The 15287-nt window shown below is 40.7% G+C and overlaps 1 protein-coding gene across 2 annotated transcripts in view; it reads left to right on the top strand.

The window, feature by feature from the left end:
• The first annotated feature begins 1152 nt into the window (after window positions 1-1152).
• The window catches only part of fbln1 (fibulin 1), a 37801-nt gene continuing 23666 nt past the window's right edge, over window positions 1153-15287 (top strand). Inside the window, exons 1-14 of one of the 2 annotated variants that reach the window (XM_084933972.1) lie at window positions 1153-1726; window positions 5038-5146; window positions 6787-6916; window positions 10066-10207; window positions 10669-10728; window positions 10819-10905; window positions 11080-11217; window positions 11317-11454; window positions 12248-12391; window positions 12490-12615; window positions 12793-12918; window positions 13860-13979; window positions 14450-14581; window positions 14696-14819. In XM_084933972.1, coding sequence (XP_084790098.1) covers window positions 1672-1726; window positions 5038-5146; window positions 6787-6916; window positions 10066-10207; window positions 10669-10728; window positions 10819-10905; window positions 11080-11217; window positions 11317-11454; window positions 12248-12391; window positions 12490-12615; window positions 12793-12918; window positions 13860-13979; window positions 14450-14581; window positions 14696-14819 — 1631 coding nt within the window. In that variant the 5' untranslated portion in view covers window positions 1153-1671. The remainder of the gene's footprint in view (window positions 1727-5037; window positions 5147-6786; window positions 6917-10065; window positions 10208-10668; window positions 10729-10818; window positions 10906-11079; window positions 11218-11316; window positions 11455-12247; window positions 12392-12489; window positions 12616-12792; window positions 12919-13859; window positions 13980-14449; window positions 14582-14695; window positions 14820-15287) is intronic. The other variant, XM_084933971.1, reaches the window with a different exon arrangement.

Here is a 15287-nt window from a genome sequence, read left to right as displayed (position 1 = left end):
CTGTGATGGATTACCTGCTCAAACAATTTCCCCCGAAGCTTGTTTATAATATAAAGCCCATTTTCAAAAATATTATATTAGAAATATTGCAATTTGATACATATACTGAGAAAGGAAGCTGTGGATTTTTCATCCTAACAACTTACCCCAGTTACCCACCTCTGTAAAACTGGTGTGGTATAGTGAAATGAGAGAGAACTGCCAAGAATTTGCAATTTGTTTATGCTATTAAATGAGCTACAACATTCAAAACACCAGTGTGCTGTATTAAAATGTACTTTTACAGAGAGATTGTCAGAGTACTAGCAGAAAATACACACTGTAGTGGACGGAAGCACAAAGAGATCAAGACACAGATCATCAAGCACTACACATTTAAAAGGGCAGTTATCCTTTTATGACAGTCATATACCTGTGGCCTTTTTTATACGCCTACGGTGTCCTTATATCCAGCCCTTGGTGGTGTTTCTTGTTGGTTAGACTGGTGGTGGAGCCATATGGCTTTGATTAGAAGATCATTTAATCTCTCTCTCTCTCTGTCACAATGCCCAGAGCCAGTAGACTGATTGAATTTGCAGAGGGTCTTAGTTGGTACAAAATGTTTATAAAGCACTATATCAATTATTTCTCCACTTCTTGCCAGTTCTGGTAGACGTGTGTGAGTGCATGCGTCTGTGGCTTGTTTATATGTAGCCACTTTTCACAGCTCGTGATCACTTTGACTGATGTTGATTGCACACATGTGGCACACTTAGGGAAGATTGAATTCATTCACATTACTATAGAAATTTAAGCTTTATAGTAGGACTGCAGGGACCTGTGACACTGCTGTGAAGATACAATATTAAGGGTGGGATGGGTTGGGAGGCGGGGGTGTCACAGAGCCAGGTCTTAGGTCTCTTTAAGTGCACCAAACTCAGAAATAACAGCAAATAACAGCAGTTAGTGGTAGTGAAAATATTTATTTATTTTTTATTCCCCTTATTCCCTCAGAGGAATCCAAAAGGTTTCAAGGCTTACAGTCTGGACATAGCCACAACACATTTTTAAAATACCCCCAAACCAGCTCCAGATGTTGGGTAATCACTACAGTCATTAGTCACAGGCAGAAATACTCTGCTCTGCCATTGATGGAAGTGCAGTTTCCATGTGTGAGCGCACACTTCACGGTACAGTAGCCCGAAGATGACTGCGAGTCCCATCTCCAGAGGCAGTTTTTCCAGATGTTGCTTCGGGACACTTAACAACAACAACAACAAAAAAAAAAAACGATCTGCAATAGGAGGTATTTTAAAACGACAGCTCTTTTGTACACTCGCTAAAATATACTACCTGTAAATTATATATTGTAATCATAAACTCTAACTGCGATGTGGTTTGAAATAAGCCACACAAAAAAGATAAGCAGTAAGTGTGCGCCTGTGGCCCTCAGCCCGCCCCTCGCGGTGCCGTAATTAGACGCTCATTCCTTCAGTCAAGCTGCAACTGCGACTCTCAGCTCCATCAAATCCACTTCTTTTCCCAGTCTAGCTTCTTCTTCTTCATCTTTTTTTTTTTAAGGAGCACTGCAGTTTTTTCACACATCCCCGCGGAACAACCAGCATCGGAAAGTCCACCTCGTCCACGTCTGTTTCTCTCCAGTTTTTGATACTTTGAGTCTCACCTCTTTCAATGGGTCTGCGCGTAGCGTTGCTCTTCTCTCTGTTCGGAGTTCTTCTTGGCCAAGGTAAGCGTGAGAAGCTGGGTATCACTGCTGCGAGGTGAGCCAAGCAGTGGGACTGTGCATGTGACAGTGATTTGGATGAATAGCGCATATTGCATGACAACTTCACTTTAAAGTACTCAAAATAAGAAGCAGACAGATAACAGGCTAAAGGGTGATACTTGGGGAAGTGATGCATTTGTCTGGGGGCTAGTTGGGGCATGTGATGAAAGCAAAGTTTGCAAAGGTGGGTGCTTCAAAGTGTTGCAGGTCTTTATTAAAACTGCTAAGGCTTGAACATCTCAAATTAAAAGATTGAAACTATTGTTTAGAATCATTGTTTTTCCTCTGTTTCTTTTTTTATTACCACTTACAATGTACAATAAGTAGCACTGTGACCATATAAAGTGCCATCTAAACCATTTTCCAACTTTTTGTGCACTGCATCAACAAAACCCACAACTATACAACTTTACAGTTAACATTTTCTACCTTTAACTCTCTCACTACTGTGTTTTAATTAGTTACACTGTGGAGTGGAATCACTCCATTCCATGAAGTGATGATATGTTACCCCACATGGAGAGTGTTAAAATGTAGTTTCACACCAGTTGTGAAGCAAAAGTCATCCCTGCCTGAGGTTTCTTCACTCTCTGCCCTGCAAGTCAAAGGCCGAGTGCCTTGGTATGCTGTGATGCTCTGTAAGAGCAACCAGTATCTCACCAGGGCAGGGTGGTCCTAGACAGAAGGGTGAGATTTATACTTGAGCCTCACAGCAGGGTCACCAAACCATAAGACTAGCTGTGTCTTAAAAAGCCCACTGTGCTGTGGTCACACACGGAGCAATTTCACAGTCAGCAGGGGGACCTTTCTCTCAGCTGCCTTCTCTGTAGGGGGTTGTGTTGCAGGTCTTTCTGTAGATCTGCTGGGTATCAGCTCAACCAACTGCATAACCAAATGCGTTCCAGATAGATAAGCTCGACTTCGGTTTCAGCCTTTTGTATATATCAGTAAGATTGGAAGAAGCTTCCACATGTAAGCTTTGAGTGGTGCCTATGAAAGAGATGCACAGTTCTATGTTGTGATGTCTGTCTGAGGCCAGCTCCTCTGTGTAGGCGGGGCTCCACGAGTAGGCTCATTATGCCTTGTTTACATGAGGCGTCTAGACGCAGACAAGACATGTGCTGCTCTGCCAAGAGAGAATGGCCCTCACAGCTAGCAACATCATCCAAAATGGAAATTAGCCCTCTCCAGACAGACAATGCACCGAGAAGACTGAGAATTATGGCAGGCTGTATCTAAACCAGAGCACAGCTGTGCCTGGTTTGCTTCTTCTTCTTCTTTTTTTTTTTTGATAAAAGACAAGAAGCCATGCAGTTTTAAAGCACTTCTGGTCTTTCAATCTTAGGTTTTCAAGTCAGCAGACAGCAGTAGCAAAGGAATGAGTCAGTGATGCCTAGTGGGTTAGAGTTAGTTATCAGCAGAACGCTACTGTGAGGGGAAAAGTCCAGAACAGATCGCTGGGGGAAGTTTAGAATAAGTGACCAACTGTTCCTGGCATTTAAAATGCACTGACTAAGCTAAGAAAGAGTTTAGGATTAGTTCATTTTTTTGGACTCTGGAAGTGTACCTCTTGGATGCCTTTCCAGTTCTAATACAAATCATGTGTTTTGACAAGATGGTGTCAGTTACTGGAAGTGGTAAAAAAACCCAAAACATTACACATATGCACAGGGGTACACACATTTAAATAGGATTCATTATTGTTAATAAACATCCATATTTTCAGCCTCGTGTGAGCACAGTTTTGTTTTTCTAGCTTTTATGGAAAACCCCGTTGTTACTTACACATTCACAAAACAAATTAAGTCAGTGAGCGAGAGACAGAGACAGAGAGAGAGAGAGGCTGGGGGAGCCTGCTTGGTAGGTCCATGTGAAAAGCTTTTAAAATGTCATCTCATTTCATCCAGCTGCTACAAGGTTTATTGGCCAGAGAATACTGTGATGTGCCAGACTTCCAGAAGTCAGTAGTGAGTCAGCTAATGTGCCTGTCTACCAATAAATCCTATATCCATATTCACTCCTTTCTGCCAGGTTAAACCTCCTTTCTGTAATAGGAATGGCCACAGTTTTTCTTTTCCTGTAACCTCGCTCACTTTCTTAAAGAAACAGACAACAATCAAAACGTGTCACTTTTTAAAGAACTCTTTCTTGTGTCATTGTTATGCTTCTCCTCATATTAGTTCTAGATTTTAAGTGGGACTTATAGAAACTTGTGATGAACCTGAGAAATTAAGTTTTACAGCAGCTCTTGCGTTGTGTTTCCACGAGGTTTACCAGTGTGCAGACTGTTTGTGATAACAACTATTCCCGCTTTCGCCTCAGCTTGACTAGTTTGATTTAATGGTCATAATAAAACATTCCTCCTGCACCTCTGGGAGAGGGCAGCAAATCTATAAAACTGTGGACTGCAATTCCAGACACTTGTCCTCCCTCCCTACCTGCTTAATCTAACTTATTATCTGATCTTGCTTACTCCTGCTAGACGCAGATGGTTCTGTTTGAGGTATTTCACAATCACTATTCTGGATAATTCAATATTTGTTTTCTCTTTTTCCTCTCAGGGGGGAAATAACGATGATTAATGTCAATTTTGTAGACCGATCTTGGTTTGAGACACAGGCAACAAAAAAACTGAAAAAAAGCCCAAGACGTGGATCTGCCAAAGCTATTTCACGTTTGGCATATAACACACTAACCACAGGCAAACGAACGTGCTTGATGTAATTGTTACGGCTGATTGTTTAGAGAGTCGAAGCATTCCAAACTCTCTAATCCACATGAATAAACAGCCAGATTACCACAGAGTTGGTCGCGCTCCAGTCAAAAGGCCTCATGTGGTTCTGCAAAAACATATCCATCATTCATTGTCTTTGGCAAAAAACAAACAAAAAAATCTCTCAAGGCTTTTTTCATATCGTTAAACAGACTCTGAATTTTGTTTATTTGCTATACAATTTGTCTTGGGTCACAATAGCAGGATTGTCTTTTGTTTAGGAAAGAGACACAAAAAAACAGATCATCATTGCTCAATTAATAAAAACTGTTTGGTCTTGCTGAAAGACAAATGCTCATCGGATAAATGTTGCTCATTTCCCTCAAATGATGCTCAGAAGTTTGCCATCTGATATATATTTGAGGCACAGTGTGTTTAGGCACTTGGTGTGTGTGTGTGTGTGTGTGTAGGCAGGCAGGTGGCCAGCACTATAATGTGGGGCCTGTTGTGATTCACCTGTTTGTACATGCAAAGGTAAAAACAATGTTGTTTTTAATAGGAGCAGAACAAATCTCAATGGAGGACTGCTGTAAAAATGGGCAAAAGCATGGCACCGATCATGAAGACTGTGCATCCCTGCCCCTTATCTCTGAGTCAACCACATGCAGGTAAGCCACTGCTGTCTGCTACTTTGCTCTGTTAGGTTTAAGTGGGGTAGTTTATAGACTTCCAAGCTGTTAAATGCTGCATTTCTTAAAATCATATTTTCTATCCATGGTACTGGGCCCAAGTGATTTGGCATGTGCTGGATATTAAGGAAATGTCTAAATGCCCTTAATATGAGATCACTTTACCTTACTCCCATAAATCTCTAGGCACATTATTCACTTCACGTGAGAGCAGGAAGCGCTAATAGTGATGGGATAATAACACGTCTGCTGGTAACCATAGAAGGTGTGCTGCCACAGGTTCAGGGCCTATAAGCCAAACTGATGGCAAACACATTTGCCATAGCCACTGTAAGTGATTCCAAATTTGTCTAAATTATAGTGTGAGGAGTGGAGAGGAAAAGGGGCAGGGATTTGTGGGGGTAGCAGGGTAATATTTAGGGGTGGAAAAAGGTGAGGGGGGTCAGAAGAGGGGCTGTTTCAAAACCCAGGAAATACCTTAGAAGTGAAATCCGACATAGAGGGAGGGAATAACAGGAAATCTGAGCGATTACTTCAGACACCAACGTAAGAAGAAAGAAAAAAAAAAACCAGGAGAAAAATGGTAAAAGGAAAACAGGAGCACGCTACTGTGCCCTTAAAAGGTTCTGCAGAGGAGGCGTGTACTTTGTTGTGACTTTTGGATCTCGAGTGGTTTATGTGGAAAGAGGTTTCTGGTAAGAGATGATAAAAAAAACTTGGTTTGTTATGTTTTTTTTTGTCTTGTAAAACTGCAGGGAGACAGAGATCCAGACCAGGGAGGAACAGTCAACCTCCCCTCCGCTCCCTTAACTGATTGGGCAGACAGTTAGACAATACAACGAAATCTGATCTGAACAGAAACATTAAGTAAAACATATTTTTATGATAACACTCTTTTGTCCGATTGGGCTGGCTGCTTCCCAGTACTGCTTTTCCCAATTAAACAGCTATTGTCATTTTTTAAATGATTCTTGCAGAAGATTTGTGTTATGCTAATCCCTAAGGGGATCTCAGAGGTGAAGGTCAATTACGATACATCCTGTATCAAGATGTTACTCATTTTATGGTTATGGCTATTTCTCAAATCCTAACTGTGTCACTAAATTCTTAAGAAATGGTGGACTGATTCTGTCCCGGTGATGTCATTGTGGCTGCAAGTAAACTACAGATACTGGCAAATGTTAGTCAGCCGATTAGGGCCCCTGCTGTTCTGCTTTTTTTGTTTGTTGTTTTTATAGGGTGTGAATGTAGGATGAGGTTTGTTTTAGTGATTTTGCTCTGCAAGTCACTGCATCAAAAGAATATGGAGATATTTTTGGACAAATGTGCAGCTTGGGACTGAAATCTTTGGTTTAACTTCTTGGGTGTTAAACAATCTGAACAGACCTCAGAGAGCTGTCAGCATTGCAAACACAATGTCCATCGCTAAGCTCATTCTAGACTTACTCAGCCCAGTCATTCGTCAGTTTTCAGTGTGACATGAGACCCCCTTTAGGCTCGCCTCGGGCCGATTTTAATGAGCTGCACTTCTAAGACAGATTTGCTTTGCCGTAAGCCAATTATTGATAGAGCGGAGAGTAAATGCACCACCTGTGTTTTGTGTTTTTTCTTGCTGACAGGATAGTGCAGGAGCAGTGCTGTGTAACAGTGCTCGAGGATAAAATGTGCACCAATGGTATCAACATTGCCAAAAACCAGGGGGCCTGCGATTCTTTATTCACCAACACCTGCGACACCAAGACTACAAAGGTGCGTTTGTATGAGTGTATATGAGTGTTTTGCTAATAGAAATGACCAAACAGAAAAGTAAATCACCAAAAAACTTCTTTCACCACTTTGTTGGACGATGATTATGGCAAGTGATTGATGAGAGCAGTGTTGTATATCTCTATGTGTGTGGGTGTGTGTGAGCAGGATGAGGCATGTCACTGTAGGGAGGAATGAAACTTGTTGCTAGATTATAAATTAAACTGTGACTGTGGAATATTTCACCAGCGCATATCCAAGCACCTTGAAATGCTCCTTAACCAAACTCAGGCAAATTCTTGCCTTTATTTTCATTCTATATGTCCTATATACACAGTATATACAGTGTTTTTGGCAAAAAATCTTGAATCACCCTTGGTTTCCTTATGTTTTGCTTCTAAGAAGCCAGACTTTCTTGTAATTTTAAGTCCCTTTTCCATTAGTAGCTACCCAGGTCGGCACACCACGGTTTTCAGGGTTTTCCATTAGATGGAAGTACCTGGTACCAGGACTTTTTTAGTACCTATTCCTCTGGGGATCCAAGCGATCTGAGCAATCCAAAAATGTGTCATCAACAGACTGTATGCCACCGACTGGCTGGTCAGTGGTGTAACTCGATGAGTAATGAGGGTGTCTCCTTCAGGAAAATCAAAACCACCACTAAAGTCAACCTTTAGAAACAAAAGGACCAAAACAGTGAAGATGATTAGGCATAGCTATTGCACCAAACATCAACATTATAGAGAAATGTTCCCATTTGTTTTAAATTAATTGAAATAAATAGTCATTTAATGGGGTTACAATCCAATATAACCTCATTATTAGTGAGCTTTATAACTAGCATGAAAATCTTTAATTTTACACAAAACTAGGCTTGTGTAAGTTCTGCTTCCATCTTTGATTACAGATTTAAATGCATTCTTTTTCTCACCTTCATTAGTTCCCTTTAACTGGTTTTATGTCTTTCAGAAGTATTTTGATAAATTACTTAATAAAGAAATTGGTCTAGAATTTCTATCCTTTAACAGTTTAGTTATGATCTACTATATACTGCATAGAAGCTTTTAAAGGTGTTGTAGCCCCACACAGCCACTGCATGCTACAAATATGCTTAATAAAATTAGCAGCGTAGCTCTGATGAGGGAAAACGAGCCAACCTTAACACATAACCAAAGCTGATTACTTTCCATATTTACCAGAACCTCTTCTATGTTGGCAAACATCGGCTGCTCTGTGTTCCTCTCTCTGCTGCTGCTGCTGGCATGGCTGCCAGCATGCTATGATGATGCACTTACAAAAATAATTTTCTCTACAATGCTTTCAAGTCGTTTTACAAAGTTTCTCCTGTCACACCCTTTTTGTGAAATTAAAATGCTTAAAATCTGGAGCATCTTTAGTAGCGCAAAAACAATATGAGAATAACACCACCACGGCGTTGCAACACGTAACAACAATGCTCAGTGGCTAGTGGAGCTAAGAGGAGACCACAGCAGCTTCCCTGAACAGGATCCAGTAACCATCACAGCGGCAGACATCCAAGAAAAAGTCTCAAGCATGAAGCGTTAGACAGTACCAGGCCCTGACATGAGTCACACTTACGGGCTAAAGAAAGTAACTGTAACTCTATGAGCATCTGGCAGCACAAATGAACCAAGTGGCTGGCATAGTATACAGGAATATCTCTGCCGATTATGGCCTGGAAGTCCCGAGGTCAAAATAGGTCACGTCCCCAAGGATGATTGACAAACTGGTGATGACTAACCAACCGGACATAGTAGCAGTGGACACGAAGAGAAAGACAGCTGTGGACCTTCCCAACATCAGGAAGAAGGAACACGAGAAGCTTGAGAAAAATATGCACATTTTCAAATATGCTTAAAATCTGTAGGTGCTTACATAGTTCCTGTGTGAAAATATGTCTCAAATGTGCAAAACTCCTCAAACACTGGCTACAGTGGTGGATATAAAATCATTTACTTGATATGGAGGACGTCAGATTGACAAGAAAGAAATCAGGACTGTGGGTGGCTTATTCCATAACTCCGAGCTTCTTCAAATAATCTGCGTGTTCTCAAGGAAAAAGACAGCATGCTGATGCGAGATGGACAGAACAAAATGTACATTTAAATAATGACAATATCTGTGAAAATAATGTTGTACTTTCTCTAATCAGTCAGAGAGAAGATAAGGGGATTTGCTTCAATGTGCTGTCTGGATAAGGTTTTATGTTTTCAATTTAGAAACTGCATTATTGTGTTTTGTAAGATTTGCAGTGATGATAGCAGAATGCTGTATTGATGTTTCACATATGAAACTAATAAAAAGGCCACTTACTCCAAGCAAGCATGGGAGAAGCAAGAAAAAGCTGCACAAAGATAAGATATAAAGCAGTTGTTTGTGCGAACTGTTCAGGAGTGTGTTTGCGTGCTTGTTGTGAGTGGTTTACACTAAAAGAGTCCTAAGAACAAAAAGTTTTCTAGCAGTCAAGGCCACACAGGCATATACCCACACATAAACAAGCACACACAAACAAACACAGAGAGTAGCAGTCAGCCACTACTGGTACACAACTCTTACAGTTGCTCTCCTTGGCGTGTGTTCAGTCTTGCAGTCGCTACAAACGCTGCACGTGTGCACCACCGCACACAGTCAGATTCCAGCTGCATAACCAAATTGCCAAAACATGCCCATCTGTCACACTCCCCACCTTTCTTGTCCATAACTGACATTACCGGGCTGTCATAATGATTGACTGAGCATGCATTAAGGAGAGGGGGGTTGATGTCATCTCATCACTGTCTCCCTCTGTGTTCTCTTTTTCTAACTGACTGACTGCCTTTCTGGTCCCGTCTGAAGCCTGCCAGTTGGCGTATCGTCTCAAAAAAGCTCTTTTTCTGTCTGTCTGGTTGATTGAGAGCTTGTCTGGCTGTCTAAAGCAACTTATTCTCAGCTGTCAGTTTAAAAGGCTGTCTCACTTCTTTAACCAACCAGCATACCAACCCTCTGTCTGCTCTTCTTCGTTTTTGTTTTACCTCTGCTGGTACACAATATCCTGAAAAGATCTGTATTTTGTTTTCTTTCAATTATTTGCAAATTTTTCACGTCTATGCTGCTAAGTTCTCTAATACTGTGTTGTATGCTGTTTTCGATAGATGTGCTGTGACTGTTGTACTCTGGGTAAAACAGCCCATGATCTTGGCCTACCCTGTGACCACAACCTATCTGTTGGCCATCAGTGCAATCTGGTGTCCCGAGCCTGCTGTGTGGAAGGAGCCACAGCGCATCAGAGAGAACGTGGGTAAAAAATGCAATCCTGCAGGAGGCAGTTTCTTTTATTGTTTTTTTTTTTTTTTTTTTAAATAAAACAAACAAAATATGTAATTTAAAGTAGAGTGGGCATAAAAAAGTGGATTAAAGTAAGTGAAAACCTATGCAAGTCAACAAAATAATTAGAAGTAGAAATAGGAGTACTGGTGTCAAACATAAGACTACACCGCCCCCTAGTGGACGCTTATGGTCATTGCATGCTCATTTTCTTAGCTCATAATATAAAGCAGCTTAGGTTCAGCTACTGAACATTAATGTGGAAATGTGTAAGATTCAGCATGCTGATTATGAGATTTTGGACTGGATAAAATAAGGAATTTAATGACCATCAAAGTCAGAAGTTCACTAGTAACACAATGTTGTGCCAAAAGATTTCATGCATAAGGTATGAAAGCATGAATAAGCATGCTTTTTTCTCTCTCTTGCAGTGCCTAACAAGGACGAGACAACTGAAAATGGAGATTCAGCATTAAATAATGAGTGCAATGGTAAAGCATAATAAAAGCTAACAATTTTGATTTCTGCACTTGCGTTAAAAAGCGCGGATCAGATATGAATGTTTCTGTGGTGCCTCTCAGGGAAGTGTGCTCATCGCTGTGTGGGGAATGACACTTGTGCCTGTTTCAAAGGCTATAAACTCAAACCAGATGGAAAGAGCTGTGAGGGTAAGCTCCTTTTGTATTGTTATATATATGTAATGATTTCAGTCTTATATTTTAATATCAGGACTGTTTTTGGTGATAAAGAAAAGACTTTTCTACTAGAAAAGACTAACACAACAGAGCCTCAGCAGGAGACATGTGATGTATTCCTTTACTGTCTATCCTGTTTTTTCTCAGACATCAACGAGTGTTTGGTGGGAGCCAGCAACTGTCGGGGAGGAGAGCGTTGCATCAACACGGAGGGCTCGTTCCGTTGCCAGAGAGAAGTCAGCTGTGGAACAGGATATGAGCTCACTGACAGCAACAACTGCAAAGGTCTCTGCTGTTTGTAGGGAGACATTGATCTGCTGTATTTTTTTTGGCTGCTATTCATAGCGTGTTGACAGGCAATTCTTCTGTGATGTCTTCATCCAGATATTGATGAGTGTGAGACCGGTATCCATAACTGTGGACCGCAGTTTCAATGCCAAAACACCCAGGGGTCGTTCCGTTGTCTGCCCAAAGTTCAGTGTGGATCTGGCTTTATCCAGGATGCTCTTGGAAACTGTATTGGTAAGCATTAGCACCAAAAGATTTATTGTGGCCAAGTGTCCCACACAGAGCTCTGCTGTCATTTATGATCTTTACTTGAGCACTTGTAAGGATATTGAGATTCTGAAATTGCTTCCCCCAAAATGTCCTCATATTAATGTAAATTTCAAAATATTTAACAATATGATGACTGGCATATGCTCTTTAATAAATTAACATCATTAAGACTTCTGTTCTTGAAGCCTTAAATCAGTTAAATTTCCAGATATGTAATTAGACTTAGGTCTTTTTGGGGCTCGCTATTAAACTCAAACCTGTCCTCATCGTTATGGTCAAATTTGATTTATCAATTATTTATTTTATTGACTTAAATTAAAAAAAATGTTTTTAGGGTGGATTGTAGCTCATCATGCAATAAATTACCTGGTGTAAGGTTAATCACTGCCATCATTACATTGATTGAGAGGAGCCAAATTATAGACAGAGGACTAATTAGGAAACAAGACCAGGTTAAATCAAGGCAATCAGGGCCTCATTACACGAGAAGACAAACAGCTGAAATGAATGACACACGCAAGGAATAGAAATGATCCAATTAAAATAGGAACTGAAAAAGAAGACAAGTCAAGGAAACTAAGACAGATAAACGGGTCACAAAAAGAAGCAATGAATAAATAAGAAACATGAGGGAATTGATCATGTAACAATATATATATAAGACACGATAAGAAAAAAATATAACAGAAACCTTGGAACATCATGACATTTTTAAAATTTAGAGTAACATCTGTGTCGTCTGTGCTCCTGTTTTCAGATATAAATGAATGTGTTAGCCAGACAGGTCCGTGCAACAGGGGGCAGATCTGTGTCAACACAGTGGGCTCGTACACCTGCCAGAGGAACTCGGTTAACTGCGGTCGAGGATACCACCTCAATGAAGAGGGCACACGCTGCGTTGGTACGGAAGAGCTCATCATACCTACATGCAAAGTGTCTTACTAGCCTACCTGCGGTGGATATCATGGTGTTCTCTGTCGCTTGCACCCCTGCTTACAGATATCGATGAGTGTAAGACCACTGAAAATGTCTGTGGAGGTCATGCGTGCCTCAACATGTTGGGGTCTTACCGATGTGAGTGTGAAGCTGGCTACATGTTCAATAGCATCACTCGGCTTTGTGAAGGTAAACAGTTTTTTTTTTCTTTTGCTTTGCGTTCTTACGTTGGTAGCTAAATCCAAGTGTATCCTGAGCATGTAAATGCCCACAGCATGTATGTGTGTGTACTACTTCTAGTTAAAATAAGCATTGAAGTCACAATTTCACCTTCTTACTTTGTCAGTTTTGGACTTTTTGTCTTAGATGTCAATGAATGCAGGCATTACCCTGGTCGTCTGTGTGCTCATAAGTGTGAGAACACTTTGGGATCCTACAAATGTAGCTGCACTACAGGCTTCGCGTTAGCTGCTGACGGCAGAAATTGTGATGGTAAGACAATCAAGTAATTTGGGAGACTTTATAGAGCCTAGATACTGTTGACTAGACAGTGAGTTTATGTGGGCGGATGTGGATCATCTGGTAATCAGAATCTTTGTGGATCAATCTCCTACTCCCCATGCATTCCTAAATGCGTTTTTGCCCCCGATGCATCCAGTGTTGGTCTGAATGTTAGATATTTTTTTTAAAAGAAGAAAGGTGCCATATAGTATGAGGGACAGTCAATAACATGTCTCCCCTTTGACTTACACAATAGAAATCCTGCATGATCTGACATCCCAGTGTTAATGTTTTTCCTATATCATAATAATACTGGTCCAGGATCAGGGAAGCATTCAGTTGCAATGTTGATCCTGGACCAACATTATTATGGTAATGCTGGAACAAGACCAACAAAGAGATAACAGATACACCTAGATACCCCTGTGTACACTGGGGTACACTTTTGGTTTTGATTAAAGCTACAGCTGAGAGAAGATGGTAATATTTTTCCATCTTTGTCTCCAGTGTTGTCATAGTTCTCCAGCTTATGCCAAAATGAACGCCAACATGTAATCAAGTCTAACTTAAGAAATATGTTAAGTAAATATGAAATGAAATGAAATGAAAATGAAATCTTCGAACCATCCAGTCGTTCTCTAAAATTGAACATTAACTTTCTTAAAAGTGCTTTAAAAGTCCAAACACCCACAGCTACAAACATCTGGCTGGCACTACCCCTTCTAGGTATCCTGCAAAGGATTCTCATCGCATCATTATATGCAACATGCAGCTTCTGCATGCTACATTGTTTGTAGTCATCAATCTAGAAGTCATATTTTTTAGGTAGCTTTCATAGTTACTTGTTCTTTATCCATAAATAGGTAAATATTGCATTACAGACACATGCACGCATAGATTTTGATGCTAACTTTGATACTTTCTCTGTGCAGATTTGAACGAGTGTGAGAGCACCCCATGTAGTCAAGAGTGCGCCAATGTGTACGGTTCCTACCAGTGTTACTGCCGCCGTGGCTACCAGCTCAGTGACCTAGATGGCACTACTTGTGAAGGTAAGCATGTGAGCTGCAACTGATACTCAGTTTAATTCAGTTGACATTTTATTGTATAGCACCAAATCACAACCTCGAGGCACATTGTAAGGTAAAGACCCTACAATAAAAGAAGGATAGCAGTACAAAACAGAAAAAACCCTTATAATCAGATGACCTCCTATTAGCAAGCACTTGGCAATGGTGAGAAGGAAAAACTCCCTTTTAACAGGAAGAAACATCTGCCAGAACCCAGGGCGGCCATCTGCTGTGACGAGTTGGGGGTATTAGCCGAATTTCCACAAATAGGAACATTCAAACATGCAGATCGGCCTTGAATTTTTCTAGACATGACCTGACAGAGACGTGTGTGAGAACGCTAATGTGTGGCACATATGGATCAGATATTAATGGTGGTTGGCCATCCTTATTATGTGTATATAAATAAAATGAATGTGTTACAAATTCACCTTTTTCTGTGATGTTTCCAGATATAGATGAATGTGCCCTGCCCACCGGAGGTCACATTTGCTCCTACCGCTGTCACAACACGCCTGGCAGTTTCCACTGTTCCTGCCCTGTCAATGGCTACACCTTGGCGGTAAACGGGCGCAGCTGCCAGGGTGAGCTCTCTGTAATGTCACGTTGCAGTCATGTGCCGTTTGTTGGAGACCCTTTTTCCCCAGCTTTGGAAAAAAATCATGTTAGTGACTTTTAAAACCCCTTTTGTCTTTCAGATATTGATGAATGTGTGACAGGAAGCCATACGTGCACAGAGAATCAAAGCTGCTTCAATGTACAGGGAGGATTCAGATGCCTGTCTTTCGAGTGTCCGAACAATTACAGACGGGTCGGAGAGACGTGAGTATTTGAACCGTGTCCCTGGTGCAGATTATTTGCTGAGCAGGGACATGTTTATGAACAGGCATAACTATGATTGTGCTCTCTGTGTTACGACAGAATTAAATTGAATGAGTTTACCTTTATTACACATTAAAACAAATTAGTAAAAATACAGTAAATTTCACATTTTTTTTTGTGTATTTTTTTAACCACATATTTAATTTTAGCATTTATTAATTACTATTTATAGACCATCACCATTTAAAAAAAAGGCAGAAAATTACCAGTTACCAGGACATTTTCTGTTTTGTTACATAGTTTCATGCAATACTCAAAGAGCACGGTCTGTGCTCCATATAGTTAACTTTGAAACAGTCACCATCTAAAGAGCTTTACGTTTACATACCGTAATATCAGGCTTTTTAAAGCACTCCTGGTTTGTATATGGATCAGAGCCCCTGCATGTCCAGTATGCTCAATGCTGGA

This window comes from Perissodus microlepis, chromosome 7 (assembly GCF_051167445.1).
Source record: "Perissodus microlepis isolate ML-2025 ecotype Zambia chromosome 7, ASM5116744v1, whole genome shotgun sequence".
Lineage (NCBI taxonomy): Eukaryota > Metazoa > Chordata > Actinopteri > Cichliformes > Cichlidae > Perissodus > Perissodus microlepis.
The sequence above is the reverse complement of the archived record's forward strand: the minus strand, read 5'-3'. Positions and strand labels throughout refer to the sequence as shown.